Below are 21,034 nucleotides of genomic sequence, written 5' to 3'. Positions count from 1 at the left end.
AACATTTTTGCAGATCTCTACCCCTCATCACACATTAAAGATGTTCCACCACATAATTAAGCAAGCACTCTGTTAAATACCTTTGTGAAGTTTTTAATGGAACAGCCACTTCAGGGGCAGTGAGACACTGCATTAATTAAAAAGGTTTGAAAGCACCGCTTTAGGTCATAAATGGGTTATCAGCTTGCCTGTTGCCGAGCCGTGCATTGCAAGGCCCCAGTTGGACTGCTATTTAATTTCAGTTTCTTAACCCAACTCATCTTCCGAAAAGAATATAAAATTAACTGCCAGCATCAGTGGGCGCATTCCTTTTACGCAACTCAACAGGCCTCAAATATAAAAAGAACAGACCTGCAGAGGTCCCGCGGCTCAAACCGGGGAACTTCAAATTCTTCCATCCCACTATTCTTTGTGAGAGCTCATTCCTTGTATCAGCTAAAAAGACTCTACTTCCACCAAAACAGTTTTCATCATCTCCGTTTAGAAGGGGTCCACTCCGGATGAATCACAGTCACAACAGATTTTCATCCAAAAGCTCCTGTCCCCTCTGTCACTGCCGCCCAGCAGCACGCGCATCTAGTCCGTATATCGTCAGCCCAAGTTTCAAAGTTCAGTTATCTCCTTAGCTGAGCAATTACAATCACATCTCAGAACAAACAGGTAAAAGCATTCTTTGTTTACTAACAGATCACAGTAAGTTTAGCAGCTACGGCAAAGTATTGCAATCAAGGCGCTTTCAATGTTGCTGTTGGCTTTATCCCTGACTTAGGTAAATTTAGCCAACTGCAGCTCTGTTCCCCTTGTGCATAAGGGTAATATTCACTATTTATTTCACGGTGGTAGCTGAAGGTTGAATTAACTAGGCTTCTATGAGGACTAGGATTCTGCAGAGAAGATTTTAAAAAAAAATAAATACATAAATATGTTACGATGAGTATTAAAACGTTTGTTATCACACTTGCTTCTAAATGGACTCATTGAGAAACACTTGTAATCAAATAGGGCGGTGTTCAGTTTACTGTACTACAAAGAAAACCTCAGTACATCCAAAAAATCGCTCTTAAGGCAAGCGTAATGTATCTCAAAGCACTTACACTCCTGCAAATTAGGACTTTCAAGGAAGAGAACTTAATTTTTTTTATTTTATTTTTTTTGCTAATAAGCTAAGTTATATATGTTGATTATATAACATTGATAAGAGAAGCTTTTTCTAAGAGACAGAAACTAGTCAAGACAGTAAACACCACTGCTAACGCTGGAATTCCTATTTTTGACACCTTTGGTAAATAGCTCAGCATGATGCCTACAGCAAGACAAGAGCAAAGTGTTCCCCTCTTCAACTGTAGCCACTGGTTTCAGAGTGTTCAGCAGGAAAAGTGTGCACGTCAGCATTCTCCCAGCTGGCTCTGTGAGATTTAATTTACGCCAACCACAGAGTGACTGTGATAGCTCTCTGAGATGCCACAGCATGAAAACTGAAGGGTAGGGGGGGTTAAACAAGCAGCGATGCACACCAGATGTCTGAGGAGGACATCTAAAAGATCCGGAGCACAAGGAAGCATATTAAAAGAAAATCCCCTTCAATGCCATAAATATTTATACTAAACCCAAGAAACTGGCTGAGTTCAAACTTGTCCTATATGAATCATACAGCACCTCCCTCACCCCATCTTCATTTAATGTGTTCTGAATAAAACCACCACAAAGGAGGTGCCATAGTTATGTCAGCTTTTTTTTCCTATATGCTGAGTACTTTTTGTAGAGCTCCTGCTTTAGAACAGATTACTTTCCAAAGAATATAAACAGAAAAACTAAATAGTCTTATTTTACTTGGCCAGCTCTTGTGTGGTATTTACTGGTCTTCCTAGACAATTTAGATTCATAGAAACAGTTTCCTTTTGACTGGATGGACAACTTTGATTTTCTTCATATGGCCATTTAATTTCAATTAGCAATGCATCCCAGAGAACACAACACCGATTTAGTAATCTGGAGTCAAGAAACAATAATTCTTTGAAAGGTTCTGCCCCGAAAGTGTCAAAACTTCTAATTTTACAAACATCGAAGATTTACTTTCAGAAGTGAGATGTACCAAACATTAACAATTTAATAACAAAATTGGAAGACACAACACCATCTCTAACATGCAACCAGAGTGCACTAATGCTACTTGTAAAACAAGTAAATACCCATTCCCCAAAAGACAACAGTTACTGCAAAAGATCCACTTAGCAGCTTTGGTTTTTCACTGTTCTTAGGCAAAAAATTGCTGGGCTGGGCACTTTGTAGATGGTAACTACAACTATTGCCAGTCCGCTGTTCTGTGAGTTTTGGTTAAAATGAAACATAGTAAGTACATATAATTGGCTTATATTCCTGTACAACAGTGCCATTCATTCCTACGCTGGGCAAAAAAAGATAGGCTCACCTACTAAATCTCTCTCATTTCTAACTACAACCCATGTTTAAAGGCAAAAAAACCTATTTGTGCACGCTGAGGAACAAATATTGATTCTTGCAAACCAGGGAAGTGTAATGCCGAGTGGTTTCCATGCCTGCCCTGTCAAATGGGTTTCCAGGAAAAACTACTGCTTTTTAAACACAACTGGTTCCAAACTTTTCCTGGGAGAGCAAATATATTTCCTGGAACCTGCTAGCAACGTTTGGAAGAATAGGAGGAAAGTTATACACTACAGTGCTCGATTCTCACAGTTGACAAGGAACCCCAAAATGATGAGGAGTGAAAAAGACCATGTCTTAAATAATCAAACATAGACTCTTGTAACAACGTGTAATATGAGGGGACAGGAGCCACCTATTTTGTGAAGGAACTAAGCTGGCACCTACCCGCTGAAGGCATGCTTTCTCTCCTCCTGCACCACAGAGGCTGTAGCATTTCACTTTATCCCAAATATAATCCGTTACCCCCATCCATGTGCACCCTACTGTGGATGATATTTTCCTCTAAAGACAAAATGAGGCACAAAGTGTCACGTAACGTTTTTGGAGGGAGAAGCTGGACTGCACCATGCACTACTGTATTGAACAAGTTCTTGTTTTTACCGCTAGCAACAACAAAATTAAACAGCAAATAATTAAAAAAAGCACGTTCCTTTAAAAAACCTGATGCCAAACAGTGCCGTGAAAGTTTGGTAAAGGAAACATTCTAAATTCCATTTCACACTCTTGTCCCCACCACTCGTGTCACTTCTTACATGAGATTTTCAGGACTTACATTCCTATTAAACCTAGACAGGTAAAAGATCTTTGATGAAGACTTGCCACCTCACTGAAGTTTCTGGATGACTTCTTGTTTGGCTAGAACCAACACTGTGATGGTCCCAGGAACACCATTACTTCAACTTCACCAAGGTTACAGAAGAAAAAGCTGTACGGAGCTCCTTCCATGCAACTACAATGCTCCGAGCCTGCCTGACCTGAGAATCAGTACCGAACTACCACTGATACGAAGAACAAAACTCTTCCAGCTCCATCCCACCTGTAACGTGAGCTTTACTAGTTGACAGAGAGAACCTTAATTAAGAGCTCAACTGCCTGTTCGAAACAGCAATCGTGCCGGACGAGCTACGGCCACGCTCTTCCCTCAATCCAGACTCCTCAGATACACACGCGCCATTACACCGACTTGTAGAGACAGGCATGAGACTGCCAGCTTGCTCTTCAAAAAAAAGCTGTGAGACGAAGCACCAAGGGAAATCTGCCTCCAGGAAATTAAAACTGTGCATCACGGCACTTCTAGTGTATACGTTCCTGCACCCACAGCCTCGGCATAGCGCTTACACAACAGCACCCAGCAGTGCTACAGCGCAGTGACCTTCCACAGAGCACGGGTTTTACTGGAAGGGAACAACGACTCTGTGTGCCCAGCAATCCTTCCATGCTGATTTGTAAAGTTATTTTCAGGGAGATGATACAGACTACAAGACGAAGGAAAAAAAATTGGCTGGCTTTAAAAAAGAAATCAGAACCCAAAACACTCACTATTTCTTAACACTGAAAAAGTATAATACCATTTTTGTAAACACTCCTCCAGGAACCTGTATTCATCACTACCTCACACTATTATCAGTGAAAAATTATAAGCTCTGTCCTGCTGGATTATTGTTAGTGTAAACAACTTTGCTAAATTTCTTGGCACACTGTCTGCATGCAGCATGTTAAAACTCTGTAGTCTATTCAGCCAAAATCAAATATAAAGGCCCATCTGTATTAATCCTCAAGAAGAAATTAATAGACAACTATTTTCATGCAAAGCAGATATTTTAAAAAGGCAAACCCAATACATATGGATGAACTTTTTCATTCATAATTTTAGATGCCACACAATGAAGACTGTTGTTCAAGCTTTATTTTTTCTCTAACAGTTCTCCATACAATACAGTGCATTGTTCAGACTCTGGAGCAATTTAAGCTTTTTCAATGTCTCCTAAAATCCCTGGATTTATATCCAAAGAGACCTGGCACTGTAACAAATTTGACTTGTGAGTAACAAGTTACAGCCTTTAAGCAAATTGCTCATTAACACAGAATTCAACTTACTGCTACCAACCTCACTACCTTTTAGCTCGGAAAAAATGTGCTGCCTACCTTATCTATTGAAAGTTGTGGGATAACCCTCAAACTCCCTGTTTAAATTCTCAGTACAAATGCTGAACTAGCATCAAGGGTAAGGAGAACAACAGAACTCCAGGGGAAAAAACCAAAACGCTCAAGTATGACCTAAATCTATCTTGCCTTTGATACATGAGGAAAATAAACTGAATTTTGATGTCAGTACTGAAGAGGACCATTCCCAACTTCATGGTAGGAGGAAATGAGTAAGAAAAGTCCAACTGTGAAGTTGGAGCTCTTTGGGGTTTTTTTCCCCCGAAGCTAAAAGAAATTGAAAAAGCAAAACCCACAGAATGCTGTATAAATGGGGAACATTCTGTAGGTGCATCTCAATTTACATGACTTTGAACACAAATTTTATACTACATTACAAATAAGAACACTTAATTCACCATGAAGGACGTTTCGACTCCTTTTATTATTCCACTAATTCTTAATAGAAAAGCAGTGTTAAAGTCACTTTATATATTTAGAAACTAAACCAAACTTCGAAGTTAATAGGAGAAACTGATGTTACAAACCCTGAGTAAAATGCAAGGTCAGCAAAGAAAACTGATGGAAACTATTCTTTAGAACTTAAGAAAGCACGTTAAATTCTGTTAAAAAGCAAATGAACTTAGCAGAATCTGTTTCAGGCTCCTCGTTTGATATCAAAACATCTCAACTGGCCTTTTGGGGCAGACACACATACTCCAAACGCCTTGCAGTGCCCTAGGAAGATAATACAGCTATGCAAGCTCAGTGCTGCTGCCAGCCAATGCTTCATTGTTACAGGAAGTCAGTGAAATAATTATGTAATATGCCACTAACTAAAGTAAGCTGTCCTGAAACCGAAAAGAGGCGTTTTTCTAGAAATCTGGATCCAATTTTCTTCATTAAAAAAAAAAATTAAAAATCCAGTCTTCTGGACTGTCCAGAGAACTCCGTATAACTATTTTGAGTGCTCCAAGTCTCATAACATGCCTGGGGGATTTCTTAGCATCTTATTGCATTTCTTTATACCTTTCCCAGCACAGCAGTTCAAGCCTTGAGAATGCAGTAATAACACAAAGCATTTGAAAATGGGAGAGAGAGGAAGGAAGACAGAAATCTGCCTTCCAACACACAACCATCTGTACACTCCCTCAGATAAACAACAAAATGAAACAAATCTTCTACTTGGAAACTGCACCTTCTCATACATATTCTATTGGAAACGAGGAGCCAAAACTTGCTCGGCTGCCCCTGCGCCACTCAAAGCCGAGATCACCTGCGATTTGTTTTGTTTAACTCTGAGCCCTCCTGCCATTACCTCACACACAAGGCTCTCTGAGAAAGAATATTAAGCTGAAGTTAAGTGAGTTTCCATTGCAAAACAAGATGCAGATGTTCTACCTCTGAATCCATGCCCGGATCAAGTGCTTGTCATTCGATACGAAGCCCGGGGAATGCCAGACTGGTACAGAATGGTTCTGCTTCCTGGCCTTTGCACCTCGGCGAGGACAACTGCCTCCCAAGAGTTTTCTGATGTCTCCGAGCTCATTAGGAAGAAAACAATGGTATGAAAGCACTACTCATTAAACAGGCCATTGTTGAAAACTGCCAGCAAATGTTTAGTAGGGGGATATCAGATGTATTCATGCTAAAAATCAGCATCCAGATGCTGTGTCAACAATTCTCCAATTACTACTACTTTTCTTTCTCACTGCGCCAAATATATTACAATAAATGGCTTGAAATGGTTGATCGTTGCTAATGTAACTGTCACCTTCCTGCTGGCGAACACTAAACAGTCTCATTAGAATGGTTTAAAAATTTTCTTTCTACCAGAGAGGGAGACAAACCTCAAACATTCTTTTTTATGCAAGCTGCTGAAAAAAGCCACCACGTTGTTAAAAATTAAGATTTTACTCCAGAAGCATCAATCACAGTTTAGATTATCACGGGGCATCAGGAAGAGCTCAAAGCTAGCAAAAGGATTACAAAAACACTCAGAAAGACACAAATCACCAGTATAAAACAACCAACCATAAGGAAACAAAATGGCTTTATTCTGCGATTCAGAGTTATGGAGCCCCTTTCAAAAACCCTCTCTCACCTCATCTCTGGTTATAATCCTTTTGCTGGCTGTGGCTGTCTTAATTATACCAGTGCATAGAACTTTCCATCGTATTACAGAATCACAGAAGTGTTGAGGCTAGAGGGCACCTCTGGAGATCATCTAGTCCAAACCTCCTACTCAAAACCAGCCTCAACTAGGGCAGGTTGCTCAGGGCCATGTCCAGTCAGGATCTAAGTATCTCCAAAGACTGAGACTCCACAACCTCGCTGGGCAGCGTGTGTCATTGTTAGACCAACCTCACAATAATAATTGAGAAAACAGTCAACTTCAGTTAAGTTTCAGTCCTACAAAGCAGTCAACTAAATCTGAAACACACCCTTACTCCTTAGCAGCTAACGGGAGACCTTCTGGATCTCCCACGTCCCGTCCCCAGCCCCAACAAAAGGACACTTCCCTATGCATAAAGCAGATCCCACCTACATTACTCACCGTTCTACCCTCTTCTCCCACCTCCACAGAGTAAGGCAAAACCAGAAACACATCTCATGAACTGAGCAGCACCCCGTCAGTAAGTTTCCCATACTCACTGATGCATGATCATGAATTACATAACTCGGGAACAGAACGAAGTTAAGACACAGCTGAGGTTTCTTGCACCTCCCAGTCAAGGAAGACTTAACCAAATGCTAGCATTACCTCAGTAGCCTGAAGCTTAGAGACAACGAATCGCTATCTGTGACTCTTGCGGGCCAGGAGAAAGCAGGACTCTTCTTGGGATGCCAACTATATTCTCCCACTCGATGCTGAGCTAAAGGGCTGCCAAATGCACACGATGGAAGCACTTTTCCTATTGCTCATGTACCGATACATCCCTTATGGATAAGCTGCAGCTACAAATCAACAGCACATAGTTCCAGTGGTTTGTGCCAGAGGTGAAAGATTAAAACCACTAGTAAACCTCATAAAACGATAATAACATATTTCACCAGCATAGCAATTACCTCAGTAAGCAAAAGCAAGTGTTTCAAGAGAGCATCTAAAGGAATAAGGAACAGATCTCATTCATTTCTTGTGGCATATACGTTCATAACTCTTTCCTCTGAAATTTCAAACCTATTTTCACATCATACAATATATTTGTATCTTATCCTACTTCTACAAAAGTACTTTTCAGGAAGATGTCTATTTATTAGGAGCTCAAGTAAGACCTTCAATAAATCCTCGTTAATTGAGTTTGAAAGGGCACTTTGTTGTCAATGTAGTTACTACCACAGCAGCGTCTCTGAAAAGAGCCACCACTGCTGACACAACTCACTCATAAAATAAATACTATGGCAGAGGCATGGAAGATCTGTAGGCATCTCTAAAACACCCTTTGAGTTCAGTGCAGATGTTGCCAGTGTTTATACTTTTTAAACCACTGGGATATAAACACCTCACTATAAACACCACTGAAGTTTTGCTTTTCTTTTCTTCATTTTGTGTGTGTTTATTTTAATGATAAAAATGTTAACTTCCAGAATAACGAACATAGCAACAGATGCTTAAACTAAACAAAGACTGCTACAGTAGAGTGTCTTCCTTAAGCTGTTCTTTTGCTTTTGAACTATTAAAGCTAAGATCTGGTTAAATAACAATTATTGGAGAAGAGGGCGGGGGAAAAAGGGGCTGGAAAGAACCTTCCATAAATATTAGGCATAATTACAATGAATTGAACTAATGAGCCAAAAAAACAGTTTTTTCTGCCTTAGTCAACAAAACACTCAGGAACACGTAAATAGAATTTTATGCAGAACTTCATGGTCTTCATCAGAAGTTGTCAACTGCTTCCAAAGAAAGCACTGGTTACCACAGAGAGCAATGAAAAAGTCAAAGGATCCTGCAAGTTGGTTTTCTCTGGGTTTTTTTTCCCTTCTTTCTTTCTTAACTAGTTTTCTTGCTCTAATGAAAAAAGCACAGGATAAGAAAAGAGCTTAAAAATTCGACTCTCTTGAATCCCAGCTCTATACTGGCAAGCCCAATGTTCTGTTAAAGAGCTTTCTTCAAGCAAATACATACATGTTTGTGGAGGAAGGAAGAAGGAAAGAAGAAAAAAGAAATAGAGACATTAAGAGTTCTGCAGGGAGCCCCTCCACTTCCTGAAGGAAAGAAATGTGGCCATGCTGGTTTAATGATAGAAAAGACGGTATTTTCCAAAGTGAGGTTCAGCTCCCTCACCTCCTGGCCTGGTCTTTTTCTGAAGAGTATGAATAGATAGCTCTGAGTCCCACGTACGCTCCTTATGGGTTCTGCCCTGACAACTCCAGCAATTTTATTTTCCAAAGGAACATGGAAAATGTTCCTGCTGAATCAGAAGAAAGGTTTCTGCAATGCTTGTGTGTGGCTGCAGCGAAAACAGTTCCACTGCCAAGCTGAATTAGCTCAGTGGTGCCTTTCTTTCCAGGCAAAGCCAAGCCATAACCACTTCTGCAAACTGCACGTAGATAAAAAACTCCACTAGATTAAGAAAACCGATCGTACCCCGTTACCTCGGACAACAGGTCCAGCCAGGGCCCGCAACACTTACAACGGGGACAGCGCAGGCTGGCCCACAAGAGCTGGAGAGACAGAAAATGTAGAGTCCGGCAAAGAGAAATAATAAAAAAAAATAAAAATAAAATAAAATCCCGTTTTCCAACCAGTTGGGTAATTCCCCCCAGCGGGGCCGGGGGGCGGCCGCGGGGCAGGGGGGGCGGCCGACGGCCCCTGGGCAGCCAACAATGGGCGGCCCCGCACCCACGGCCCCCAGCCCCGCACCCACGGGCCGCCTCACGCCCACCAGTCCCCCCGCACACCGCCTCCCGGGCTGCTCCTTCTACAGCCAGAGACATCGCGGACAGAAAGTCTGCCTGCCCTGGTAGCACCGCGGCCCTTCACACCCACCCACCCCACGGCAGCTTCTTTAAGAGGAAAATCACGCTGAAAACACTCCTAGTAAAAAAAAAAAAAAAAAAAAAATCCACACACAAAAAACCCACACAACAACAACAAAACAACCCAACAACAAACCCAAAACAAAACAAAAAAAAACAACAAAAAACCCCCCACGCACAACCAAAACCACCACCACCAAAAAAAAAACCAAAAACCCCAACCCGAAACACATAAGAAAAAAAAAAGAAAAATGGAAAAAAAACCCAAACCCTTCCTGCCCTGGCACAAAGCGCCCCAGGGCGGGCGCGGAGCCCCCCCCCGGCAGCGCCCCCCGGCAGCCCCCGCACCGCGCCCGCAGCGAGCGCCCGGCCAGCGTCGCTCCGTGCAACCGCCCCATTACCTTCGTAGCACAGAATGCCAATATTGTTGTTCATCTTGTCCAAGTATTGGTAGTTCAACAGGTCCATCTTCATCAACAGCATTTATCGGGCTGGCAGAACAGACCGGCTGGCTCGCCTTGGCCCGGGTGGCGGCAGGAGGAGGGGGCCCGGCGGCGGTGCCCGGCTGCCCGGCACACGGCCCAGCCTTCAGCTCCGCACAACAAAGCACCGCCGCGGCACGCCGGAGGGGTGCAAGCCCGCTCCCCCCTCCAGACTTCTGGAAACTAAAGTATACCGTGCCCTTCGAGACAAAGAAGACTGTCTAAAAACTTTTCTTTTTTTTCCAATTAAAACACACACGCACACACACACACACGAGGGGGGGGGGGGGGGGGGCGGGGGAAAAAAAAAACCACGAAACAAGGGGAATTTCCTAGGACAAAGACACAGCAGTTGTGCTCACAGCCCGCTGCAAGTTCACTGCGCTGACATGCGGGCTATGCTTGGTATGACTCGTATGTAACCCAGCTTCCTCCGGCGCTCGGGGGAGGAGTGAGCATGCCCGGCGCCTCCCCGGGGCTCCGCGGGTGTCACGGATATTTGCCGCACAGCACCCGGCCCCAAACGCACCGAGCGCCGGCAAGGCGGAGGCGGGGGGGCGAGCGGGGCGGCGGGGCCGGGGGCGGCGGGGCCGGGGCGGGGAGCGGCGCGGCGGCCCGGGAGGAAGCGGGGCCTCCTCCGGCCGGGCTGCGGGGCGCCACGGCTGGGCTGCACCCCCTGCTCAGCGTTCCTTCTTCCTCTGGAACGTTTACTTCCCATCCCAGCCTGGCCTCAGCCCTATCCCAGCACTGCTGCCGCGGAAAACAACGCTGCTTTACCGCAGCGGAACCCAGCGGCAGCTCTGCCCTCATAAAGGCAATTATATAAATATACGTATATAATATATATAATTATATATATTTATACATGCAATTATGCTTATATTTATATACCTCTATATAATGCAATTATATAAATATACATATATATAATATACAATATAACTATATATATTTATACATTCATATATGCTTATATTTATATATCTCTATTTATATATCACATATCTATATAAATATATAAAATAGCTCCAGTGGGTATACCTGTGCACAGGTGTATATTTATATATATATAAACACAGGTACTGCGTACTCACACGCTGCCACAACTCGCTCATTACATGACGAGACTTGATTTTCCCAAGCCCTATCCACAGTGCAGTTCTGCCTGGCGGGTTTTTCACAGCTGCCCCAGCCCCAATGACACAGATGATGGAGGTTTTGACGGCAGCCGCTCTCATCTCAGGATGTGGTCTGCCCTTCTGCAGACCCAGCCCTGAGCACAAAGGCCCGAGCTGCTTACACAGATGTGTGTGACTCATCCTAAGAGGCAGAACATCTGTCCGGGTGTAAGCATGTGCTAGCCTAATGGGCATCGGTTTGCGTTTCCTGCAGCCCATCAGCACCTGAAGTCTAGTTTGATAGAAGAAGAGAAATAAATACTGGGGAAGTTTGGTCCAAGACAAACAAAAAAAAGCTAATGGAGTCCCAGCCTTCCCTCTGCCTCCCTCTTTGGCCCAGAACATAGCCCATCCCTGCCTTTCTGGGACAGAGCGCTGCAATGGCACACGCAGGAGCAGCCGGGCAGCGAGCGCCAGTAACAAACAGTCATTTCTACCTTGTGAACCTCTCCCCTCAGTTAGCAAAAGGGAAGGGACTGCATGACCGAGGCAATGAGGCAACCCACCCAGTGACATTTTGTCAAGGCATTTTGAAAAGCACTGCTCAAATACACTGGGTATTTCAGTAAGACCAGGTAATTTAGTTAAAATTTCCCGCTGATAAATAGGAATAAGGAATTTATCTCCAAGGAAGATTCCCTAGAAGCCAGATCAGGTTTCTCCTCCCTTCAGACAGAAGTCCCGTGCATTACCCACCCATGTGCTTCCATTGACGAACGTCCGCTAACGGTGCCGAACTCAATACAGTAGAAAACAAATTACCTGAAAAGCATTCTGTATTGCTGGGAAGCTGAAGGTTGGGAAGCCTTTTACTGATCATTTATAAGCAACAAGGGCACAGTCCTAATTGGAAGTGCTATTAATCTTTAAGACTTTAACATGGTGTAAAAACTTGCGGGTACTTAATGCTGAAGTAACAGTACATTTCTTGGATGGTACTTAATATAAAGAGTGCAGTTGGTTTTTTGCCTCACAGGCTTTTTTTTTTTTTTACCACAAACGTCTCCTGACCAAAGTAGCATGTGCTGTTTTCTAGAAAGAGAAGTGTTTCTAACACAGAACATTATGGTTTTTAAACAGGGGGACTGGAAGTTTTACATAGCTGATCATGTTGTGCATACTGAAATTCAAAATATTTTAAACCAATGCTTCAGACTGAACCAGCTATTTAATAAAGGCATCAAGAGAAGTCTTAGCCCTTTAAGGTATAAACTGCAATAAAAATGCATACCTACAACATTAACAGGAGAGAGGCACATTTCTCTAGCATGAAATGCAAGTTTCTTAGGTAAGTATGGCAAAGATTTTGGGGAAAACATTTCTGATATGTACAGGTTTTAATACAGAGAGCATCCCTGAATTTACACTAATACAACAACAATTTTATGGATACTTGGGAAGGATAAGAAGAGATAAGGATTTAATTTTTCTGATTTAAAATAATCTTTTTACAGGAACGCAGGTGATGAGGAATTAACAAAAGCAACATTCTGAACTTCTTTTGAGCAGTGGCCTACAAGAAAGGGTTTCGCATAGCATGTTAGCTACAGAAGGTCTTTACAGTTCAAAGCCCCGTATGAATTCCCCTCTATATTCGAAGATACATATTTCTTCAAGTTGTTTGGAAAGGCAAAGTTGGGTATTGTCTACAAATCACTGACTGCTCAGTAGTGCCGTCCAGACACTAATAAAGAAGCTAAGTTGTCTTTACTAGACCAGTAGTCACAGGTTTTCAGACAGTAATGATCACTTGATTATGTGAATGGCTTTCAGCAGTAAGTACACACGATGATTTAACACTTGCCAAATGCTGCGTAATGAAGAACTTGCATGGTTCATATTAAATAAACTGGTACCAAACACTGGGAGCTTTATGAATTTCTAAATTAAAGCATCTATACTGAAAATAAAGCAACGCCTAGTGAAAGAAGGGGGGGGGGGATATTATCAACTTAAGTTTTCTTTCAAAGAAAGTTCTCCTATGAAAAGATACACTTGACAGATCAACACATTCAAGTCCATCAGAGATTAACCTTAAACACTGACCCGGTCACTGTAAAGTACTCTGTCTGTGACAGCAAAGAATTCCCAACTGCTTGATTCAAACTGCTCATCGATCACCTCACCAGCTGGAGACACCTTCCACTGAACTGAGATTGGGAATCAATGTGTCAGCAGGTTAGACACAACATACACAGGAAAGCAAGGTATTAACAGCACTCTAGGACCTTTGTTAGTTCATTCTGTTCTCCTACATCTTGACAGTCGCAAACACCATTATGTGCAGTATTATCTTTGCTTCATATTAGCTAGAGTACTTCCCCCAAGATTGCACCCACTTTTCCTCTGTAAGGCAGGTAAATTCCCGTATTTGGAAAGCAAACCCGCCGAACACCGGTACTTGTAACACAACAGCATCCCCTAGAGGCAACCGAAACCCGCCTGCACCTCCCCCAATCACTCTGGACTTCACATCGAACTATATTAGATATGATTCTAATTAACCCACATTGAAGGTGGGATGGTTCAACCTCTTACTGATCCTCTGATTCACTTTAATACGGGAAGCAAAAGCAGTTTCACACAAGAGTGTCTTACCACAGAAGTATTCTGAAGCAAGGAAAGCAAAAAAGCAGAAAAAACCCAAAAAAAAAACAAAACACCAAACAAAAAAGGCAATTCTAATGAGCAGGTAAATCATTGTCAAAACCAGGAGGGTACATATGTATTCTGACAGCTAGTCTCTGCACCTGGGTGGAGTTTGACAAGATTTCTGTGCTACTCTTTTACAGTTCTCACAATAAGAAAATACCAAGCCTCTCCCTCTGGCAGAACACGGTGGCGTGCCTACAAAGGCAGTGTGAAGCCACCCTGAGCTGCCGCCGTATGTCCGTCCGGTCAGATGGACCAATGTCCCTTTGCAGCTGGACCACGTCTGGGGCACTCTTGCGGCGCTTCTTTCAGCTTCTTTTTGTCTGAACAGAATCTGGTTTATGGGTGAGACCACTCTGTGAAGCAGACCAAAGAAGGGCAATCAGGAGATTCACTTTGAAAGCAAACATCTGCCCCAGCTGCAGCGCTGGTGCAGATGTACCAACGGCTGACAAGAAGAACAGAGCATTTGTCAGGTTTAAAAAAAGCTTGAGAAAATTATCTTTTTGAAGAGTTACAGTGCCTATTATGAATGTAGTAGGTTGTGGCATCACTGGTTCCTAAATGCTACTAAAACTTTTCCACTATAAAAATATATAGTCCTGGCTTATTTGAGCAATACTAGGACCTAATATAAAAATAAATCCTTAAAATCCTTACTGGAATTTTCGTAGGAAAAAAATGGCAATTCCTTAATCTATCAAGTCCATAATATCTGTGTTTATGTGGGTTTTACAGCACTTAAACATATGAGCTGTTTTCAAGCAAGCTCCCTTGGGGCACTCCTGGCCTTCTCTGCTGTCCTCAACCCTGCCAGTCCTCTGCCTCTCTGCCACCATCCTCCCCTCGTCCCTCCTCACTCTCCCTGCTCCCACATCCCTCCTCACTCTCCCTGCTCCCACATCCCTCCTCACTCTCCCTGCTCCCACATCCCTCCTCACTCTCCCTGCTCCCACATCCCTCCTCACTCTCCCTGCTCCCACATCCCTCCTCACTCTCCCTGCTCCCACATCCCTCCTCACTCTCCCTGCTCCCATGCTGGCCGCTGCCTGAAGCAGGAGCACTGAAGAGCCTGAAAAAAGGCTTTGGTGCAGGTTTACTAGCTTGGTTTACACTTCATGCCACACATCTTTCAGTGGGGAAACGCACAACACCGGCCAAGAATCAACAGGGTAGAAGAACAACATGCAAGCCATTCACTTGGACACAACTGAAATTTCACCCTTAATGATCATCAGCAAATAGGAACTATTTCTACAGTGACCAATTTTGCAAGCGAGAGAAAAAACAGAGTCTTTCTAGGGGTGAGACACAATCTGACGTAAACGCCATACAGTATTGCTCAGTGTAATTCCATTTCCGAATGGACAAAACCAGCTGTTGCAGCTCCCGAGATCAGACAGGCATTTATGATAACACCGCTTACTAGCCGATAGCTCCATACGCTCCAAGAAGGAGGTGGAGCAATAAAGCAAGAATACTTAGATACAGGCTTTACCTTTTTTCTTTTAAAAGAAGAGCAAATTCTAGTTAGCAGCTGCTAGGTGGCGATGTGCCTGAAGGAAAAATACTGCTTTTCCTTTTCCACACACTCAACTGCAGAACTGCTGCACTTACCACCTCGATTTTTATTATTTCAGTTAGAATACATTTCACAGGAACAGCAAGATGGGGTGTTTGCTTTTAAATACATTCAGATATGATAAGGAAATACAGTTAAAGTGTATTAAGCACGCAGGAAGTTCAGATATGCGTGATAAGGAAAATTATATCTAAAGTTTCTTACAAGCAGTTATCTCAACAGCTGTGCCTCTGAGATCCACATAGCATAATCCATAACTAAACTCTTTGCTCAGTGAGTCAGGTACCGCAGAATGTACCAACTTCATACATTTTTTACAAAGCATTAAGTAATGACGACTGTACCAGTGAACAGGAGATACAAACACACACATCCTTCCAGATCACTATTTTAAAAAAATATAAAGGTACATTGCAAATAGATTAGATTTTAATCACATCAAACTACCTTCTCCCTTTTACAGTCTTAAAAAAAACCCCAAAACCAACAACAAAAGCCCCACCAGGCAGGTGGGCTAAAGCTAGCGCACGCCTTCTTGTTTTGCCTGTCCTTTACTAGCTAAAGGTTTCAAAAATATGCCAGACATTATAGAACACAAATGATGTTTTTGTTATTATCAGTGGAGTTCCCCGAGACTGAAATATTAAGATTTATACACAATATTAAGTTGTAGCAAAATAATTCGTACATTCTCTTTCATACTTGTCGTACCCCAACTTACTCAAGCCTGCTTAAAGACCAAACATAGTAACACCTAGTAAGGAAATCTGTTAATGAGCGCAAATGTGTGCTCAACTGCATCCGTACCCACGAACTGCTGGGAAACTCAGGTTATGGAGCTCTCTGTTCCCTGAAGCACCAAGCCAGCAGGCATCCTGGCTTCAGTTCCCTACTGGCCTAACAACAATAGAACTGCTAGGGAAACCAAAAACATGGTGATGCCCAAGGATACCAAATTGCAAGCTCTTTGATGACCCAGGAATGGACAGTAACGCCTTGTCTGGACTGGGAGCTGGATTATTATTTTTATTTTTCCATAAATGTTTAGCTGTACTGCAGTTCTTATTGCTTTTTTGAAGACACAGAGATTTTGAAAAAGCATATCACTGTGAATGTAAATAAAAAATTCAGATCACTTACTTGTAAATGTTTAGCAATTTAGAACCAGCTATTTCGTATCAGATCTAAAAACACTAAGACATTTAACTACTCAAAAAGCTTTTGGTTCATTAAAGCCTGTCCTCATCAGCAAGAGCCCTCTCCCTCCATTGTCACTGTCACCTCCAGAAAGTTATTTATCTCCTTCTCCAAACTCAGCTGCACCCTTCTATTGTACCATAGACCATTTACATGAGTAAGAGGACCGAAAAGATGGGGACAAAGGCAAGGGCACGGACGAGCCTTCACTGCTGCTCTCACTTCGTTTTGGTGATTTGTTGGGGGTTTTTGGCAATAGCCACATTTAGCTCTCTGGGTCAAAATATAAAATGGGTGCAGAAGGTACTGTATGATGCCTCTGGCAGCAAATACTGCGCTGGCAGGTACTTCTTGTTTCCAGAAGGAAGCAGCTGGCAATTTAGGAAGCAGCCCACTTTGCTTCCATCAGTTGAATCACGCTGACCTGGACTTGAGCTGCGTCCTTTGATTACCTTCTGTTCTCTTACTGTGGCACAAAAGCCATAACTCCTGGTTGTTTCAAAGCATAAAGTCTTCTATAAAGCCTTTAAATGAATGGTGAGCAGGGACATGCAGTGTACACGTTCTGCTGATCCTTCTAAAACCAAATAACTATTTCACAATTGCCAAAGACTGCAGGGCAGCGCAGGCAGTGAACCAGGTGACCACTTCCAAGTTCTACGAGGTGAAATACAAACGAGAAAAGTGTACAATAGCACCTGATTTATCTTGACCTCATTCTTTGACTGCTTACTCAAACTGAACAGCAGGCTAGGAAAATCAGGTTTACCAAGAATACTTTTCATTTCTCAGTAGTACCTCACAATTCAGAATTTGCCAGTATTTTTCTCCTTTTAAGTCTCTTAAGCTGGGCTGAGAACACTTCAAAAATACAGCTAGAATATATAACAGATAAATCTAGTTAGTTTATCTAGGCTGAAAAATTGTTCCCGATAATCTTTCCTGTAATTTGCACGCACATTTAAATTTCTGAAGGGTTGATGATAGTCACAAACATAATTTATCTTGAACTACAAAGTCTCCAACACCATCAGCCTCCAGATGCAAACAGTGAAGTGTTAACTTTGCCATGCTCTAATATTGTGTTAACAGGGTAAAGAAAATACTATTTTTTTCTATATGAGAAATGAGAAGAAGAAAAAAGAAAAAAAGGAGAAAAAAAATAAAAAGTCCGTAAAGAAAAAAAAGTCAATTTAAGTCAGCTTGATGCGCAGGCATCTAAAATACTTTTTACTTAGAATAGTTAAGAGCCAGACCATGTTTTAGAGGCTGGATTTCAAAATTACTGTGCATATCCTTCAGCTCTGGGAAGCAGCAAATCCAGTTTCAAGAAACCACTAATTACAGGGTTTAGAAATAAAGCAAAGAGCTCTCAGATCGCTAAAGTCCTTGAAAAGATTTCCCCTTTATAGCTAGCTGGGTGAGACATAAGATATGCTCACAGGGCCTCATTCAACTTAGATGTCAATGTATGTAAATCTACTGAAGTGTGCGGAGTTGACATTGCTTGCACAAAGACGGAGTTAGAGACTCTTACAGGCAACACAGGTAACAACCGTATAAATGAGAGCAAACCATGAAGCCCAATGCTATCTTGCTAAGAACCATGCGGTAAAATCAGTAACAGCTTTTGTTATAGAAAAATTAATTTTGGCTTTTAAACATTAAAGTAATTACTTATCCTAAACATTAGGACGAAAATGTTAATAAGTACTTATTACAGAACCCTATTATATAACTTGCAACCTACTACATTAAATTAAAATTAAATTTCATTCAAGTTCTAAGACTATTCTTTTCCAATGGGGGGTCTTGTTCTCTACTATATAAAAAAAACATCTGTCTTTAATAAATTATTTTACCCCACCAAAAAACAAACAACAAAAAACCAAAAACCAAAAAAACCCACCCAGATCAAACCAAACCAAACCCCTAAACACACAGTCACTTAACCCAAATTGCAGTGCTCACAAAAAAATCCAGCCACCCAGAGAACAGCACCTTTGCTGAAGATGCTGGTGGATCTATTGCCCTCTGTACAGAGTAGGAGATAACATGAAAAAAGACCACCACGATCTGCTCTCAAGGTATTGATTGCCCTTGCATTGTTTAGAGTAGCAATACAATACAGAATATGTTTAACTGTAGTAGTATTGCGTAACACAGATGGGGCACGTTAAAAATGGTATTAATACCACTAGCTACTACAGAGAATGCCCTCACTGTCCGTAAGTACAAATTCACAGGTCTCGGAAATAAAGAAGTAACACCCCCATCATCCCCTTAATAAGGGAAAACATTTCAAAAGTCGTCAGCCCTCCCTGTTCCAAAACACAAACACGAGCTTCAAAAGTCCATGCTCTCAAGCCTTGACAAGTACTGACAGCGAATGCTGTGACATGATAGCAAGCCAAACCCCTACTTTTTCCAATGGATCAAAGTTATCATTTCCAATTCTACAGGTACACAAGGTAAGGCACTCTTCCTTCCAGAAAGGCCATTTATAGTCTCAAAATCAAACCAAATTCTCCATCAAAACTATTTTTCAATGGAAACCGCTAGTCTTCTTACTGTGCTTTTGATTTTTTTCACCCCAAAAAAACAGAAACAAGAAGGTTTGAATATTTTTTCCACATTTTACATTCAAAAAGACACTTATTTTAATTGTTGCTAACTTCCAGCTTTCTGACAACACAGCAAAGTCTTGGGAATGATATTTACACGTATTTCACATCGCCCCCCCCCATCCCCGCCCAGCTGGCACTAGCCTTCTTTTCTTAGGGAACACAGTGGTCACCACGATCACTCACCAGCTTTAATAGAAGAGACCACTGCACAGCGTGGGAAGTGTAACAGCAACATGGGGCTTCCAAGCTACAGTGCTAAAGAGGGCATTTTAAAACCAAACGTTAGCTTCTGATTTACCATCAAGAAGTCAAAATTTCCATTTGATGAATGCTGCCCGTGCCACAGACTCTACTCAATGCTATGCGGAATCACAGACAAATGCTGTAGAAATGTGAGAGCGAACACTACCATGGCACAAAGCTTTGCCATTTTCAATCACTTGCTTGTTTTAATCGGGTTTTCAAGGAAAACATTTGTCACGCAACCATAGCTCCTGTCACACTCCTTACCCCAAAATTTGAAATAGCGAGCAAGTTTCAATCACATTTCAAAGACAGCCAGAGTCCTCAAAGGTAACTGCACTCCTGTGCTTTGCCAACAGGCAGGGAGAGGAGGCTGACCACAGTGAATGTCACCACTTGGGGAAGAGCCAGAAGAACATTCAGCTTGGTGGCAGCCAGCTGGATGTCACTGCCACAGCTCAGCTGCGGGTCAGCAGGAACATGCAGGCTTAACCCCAATTACGGAGGAGAACAGACAGAGCTATAGAGGAAAGGATCAGAATTACCAAATTTTTAACAACAACAAAGGACTTGGGCATGCAGACATATGGGCACATCAGGTCTTTTCCCAAGACTCATACCCACCACCCCGTCAATTCCTGAAACTCAGTGCTTCCCAAACAAGACAAATACTCCACAATGTCCTCAACATTTCCTCAGCCTTTGAAAGTGTTTCCCATCTTAACATCCCCTCTCACTTGCCTACAGGCTTCTTTCTCTCCTTCCAGCAATCTCAACACCCTTACTGAAGGTATGTTCTCCACCTGCCCTAAATTCCACCCCGCACTAAGCACCGACTTTTCTCACGAGCCTCAACTTATCAGTCAGCCCAGAGCCTCCCATCCTCTCTCACACCACAACCTCGCAGCCCTTCCCGAAGCTAATACTTTGTAATCCAGGTCTTAAAATTCACTCCGACTTTTCACCTCTATCCCAGCTGCAGCTGCCAGGCTGCTCTAGCTCTGGTTACTCCCAACCCTGTACTAGCAGGACAGGCCTAAGCACACAAAATTCCAAAAGATACGTGATCATGGGGTGTCGATATCCTAGAATGAAATGGCAGATGACGCTTTCAGCTTTGTACCACCTTATCTCTCTCTGCCTTGGTCCTTTGCCTCTTGACCTTTTATTTCCTTTCTCCTGAGCTACAGGTCCTCTCAGCTACAGGAATAGGGACCCAAGATAAGCAATGTTGCCACTACTAATTCGGTAAGGTACCATCTTCTTCCCAAAGCGCTCATCAAAAGGCAGTCATCCAGGGGGTAGTGGAGTCTATGTACTCCTCCTTCAAGATAAGAGGGTAAAAAAGGTATTATTTCGTGACAGGACTGGTGGCTAAACAGAAAGGGGTTCTAATGGTCCGAGCATCTCCTTCTGACAGAGACTCCACTGGAGATAAAATTCCCCTACAGCTAAATCCCAGCTCCCAAGCAAGAAAAAAAAAAACCA

The 21,034-nt window shown here is 42.5% G+C and overlaps 1 protein-coding gene across 6 annotated transcripts in view; it reads right to left on the bottom strand.

The window, feature by feature from the left end:
* VGLL4 (vestigial like family member 4) overlaps positions 1–21,034 on the bottom strand; it is a 90,903-nt gene that overhangs the window by 37,030 nt on the left and 32,839 nt on the right. Inside the window, exons 1-2 of one of the 6 annotated variants that reach the window (XM_013294611.3) lie at positions 9,987–10,084; positions 9,202–9,270 (exon numbers count right to left, since the gene is read on the bottom strand). The exons of 2 other annotated variants lie outside the window; for them this stretch is intronic. Coding sequence is in view for 2 of the 4 variants with exons in the window: in XM_005231668.4 (XP_005231725.1) it covers positions 9,987–10,068 (82 nt within the window). In the remaining 2 variants the exon portion in view is untranslated. Of the gene's footprint in view, positions 1–9,193; positions 9,271–9,986; positions 10,326–21,034 lie in introns of those variants that run through there. 3 more of the 6 variants (XM_005231668.4, XM_027778654.2, XM_055806830.1) reach the window with 3 other exon arrangements.

The sequence above is a fragment of the Falco peregrinus genome, chromosome 5 (assembly GCF_023634155.1).
Source record: "Falco peregrinus isolate bFalPer1 chromosome 5, bFalPer1.pri, whole genome shotgun sequence".
Classification (NCBI taxonomy): domain Eukaryota; kingdom Metazoa; phylum Chordata; class Aves; order Falconiformes; family Falconidae; genus Falco; species Falco peregrinus.
The sequence above is the reverse complement of the archived record's forward strand: the minus strand, read 5'-3'. Positions and strand labels throughout refer to the sequence as shown.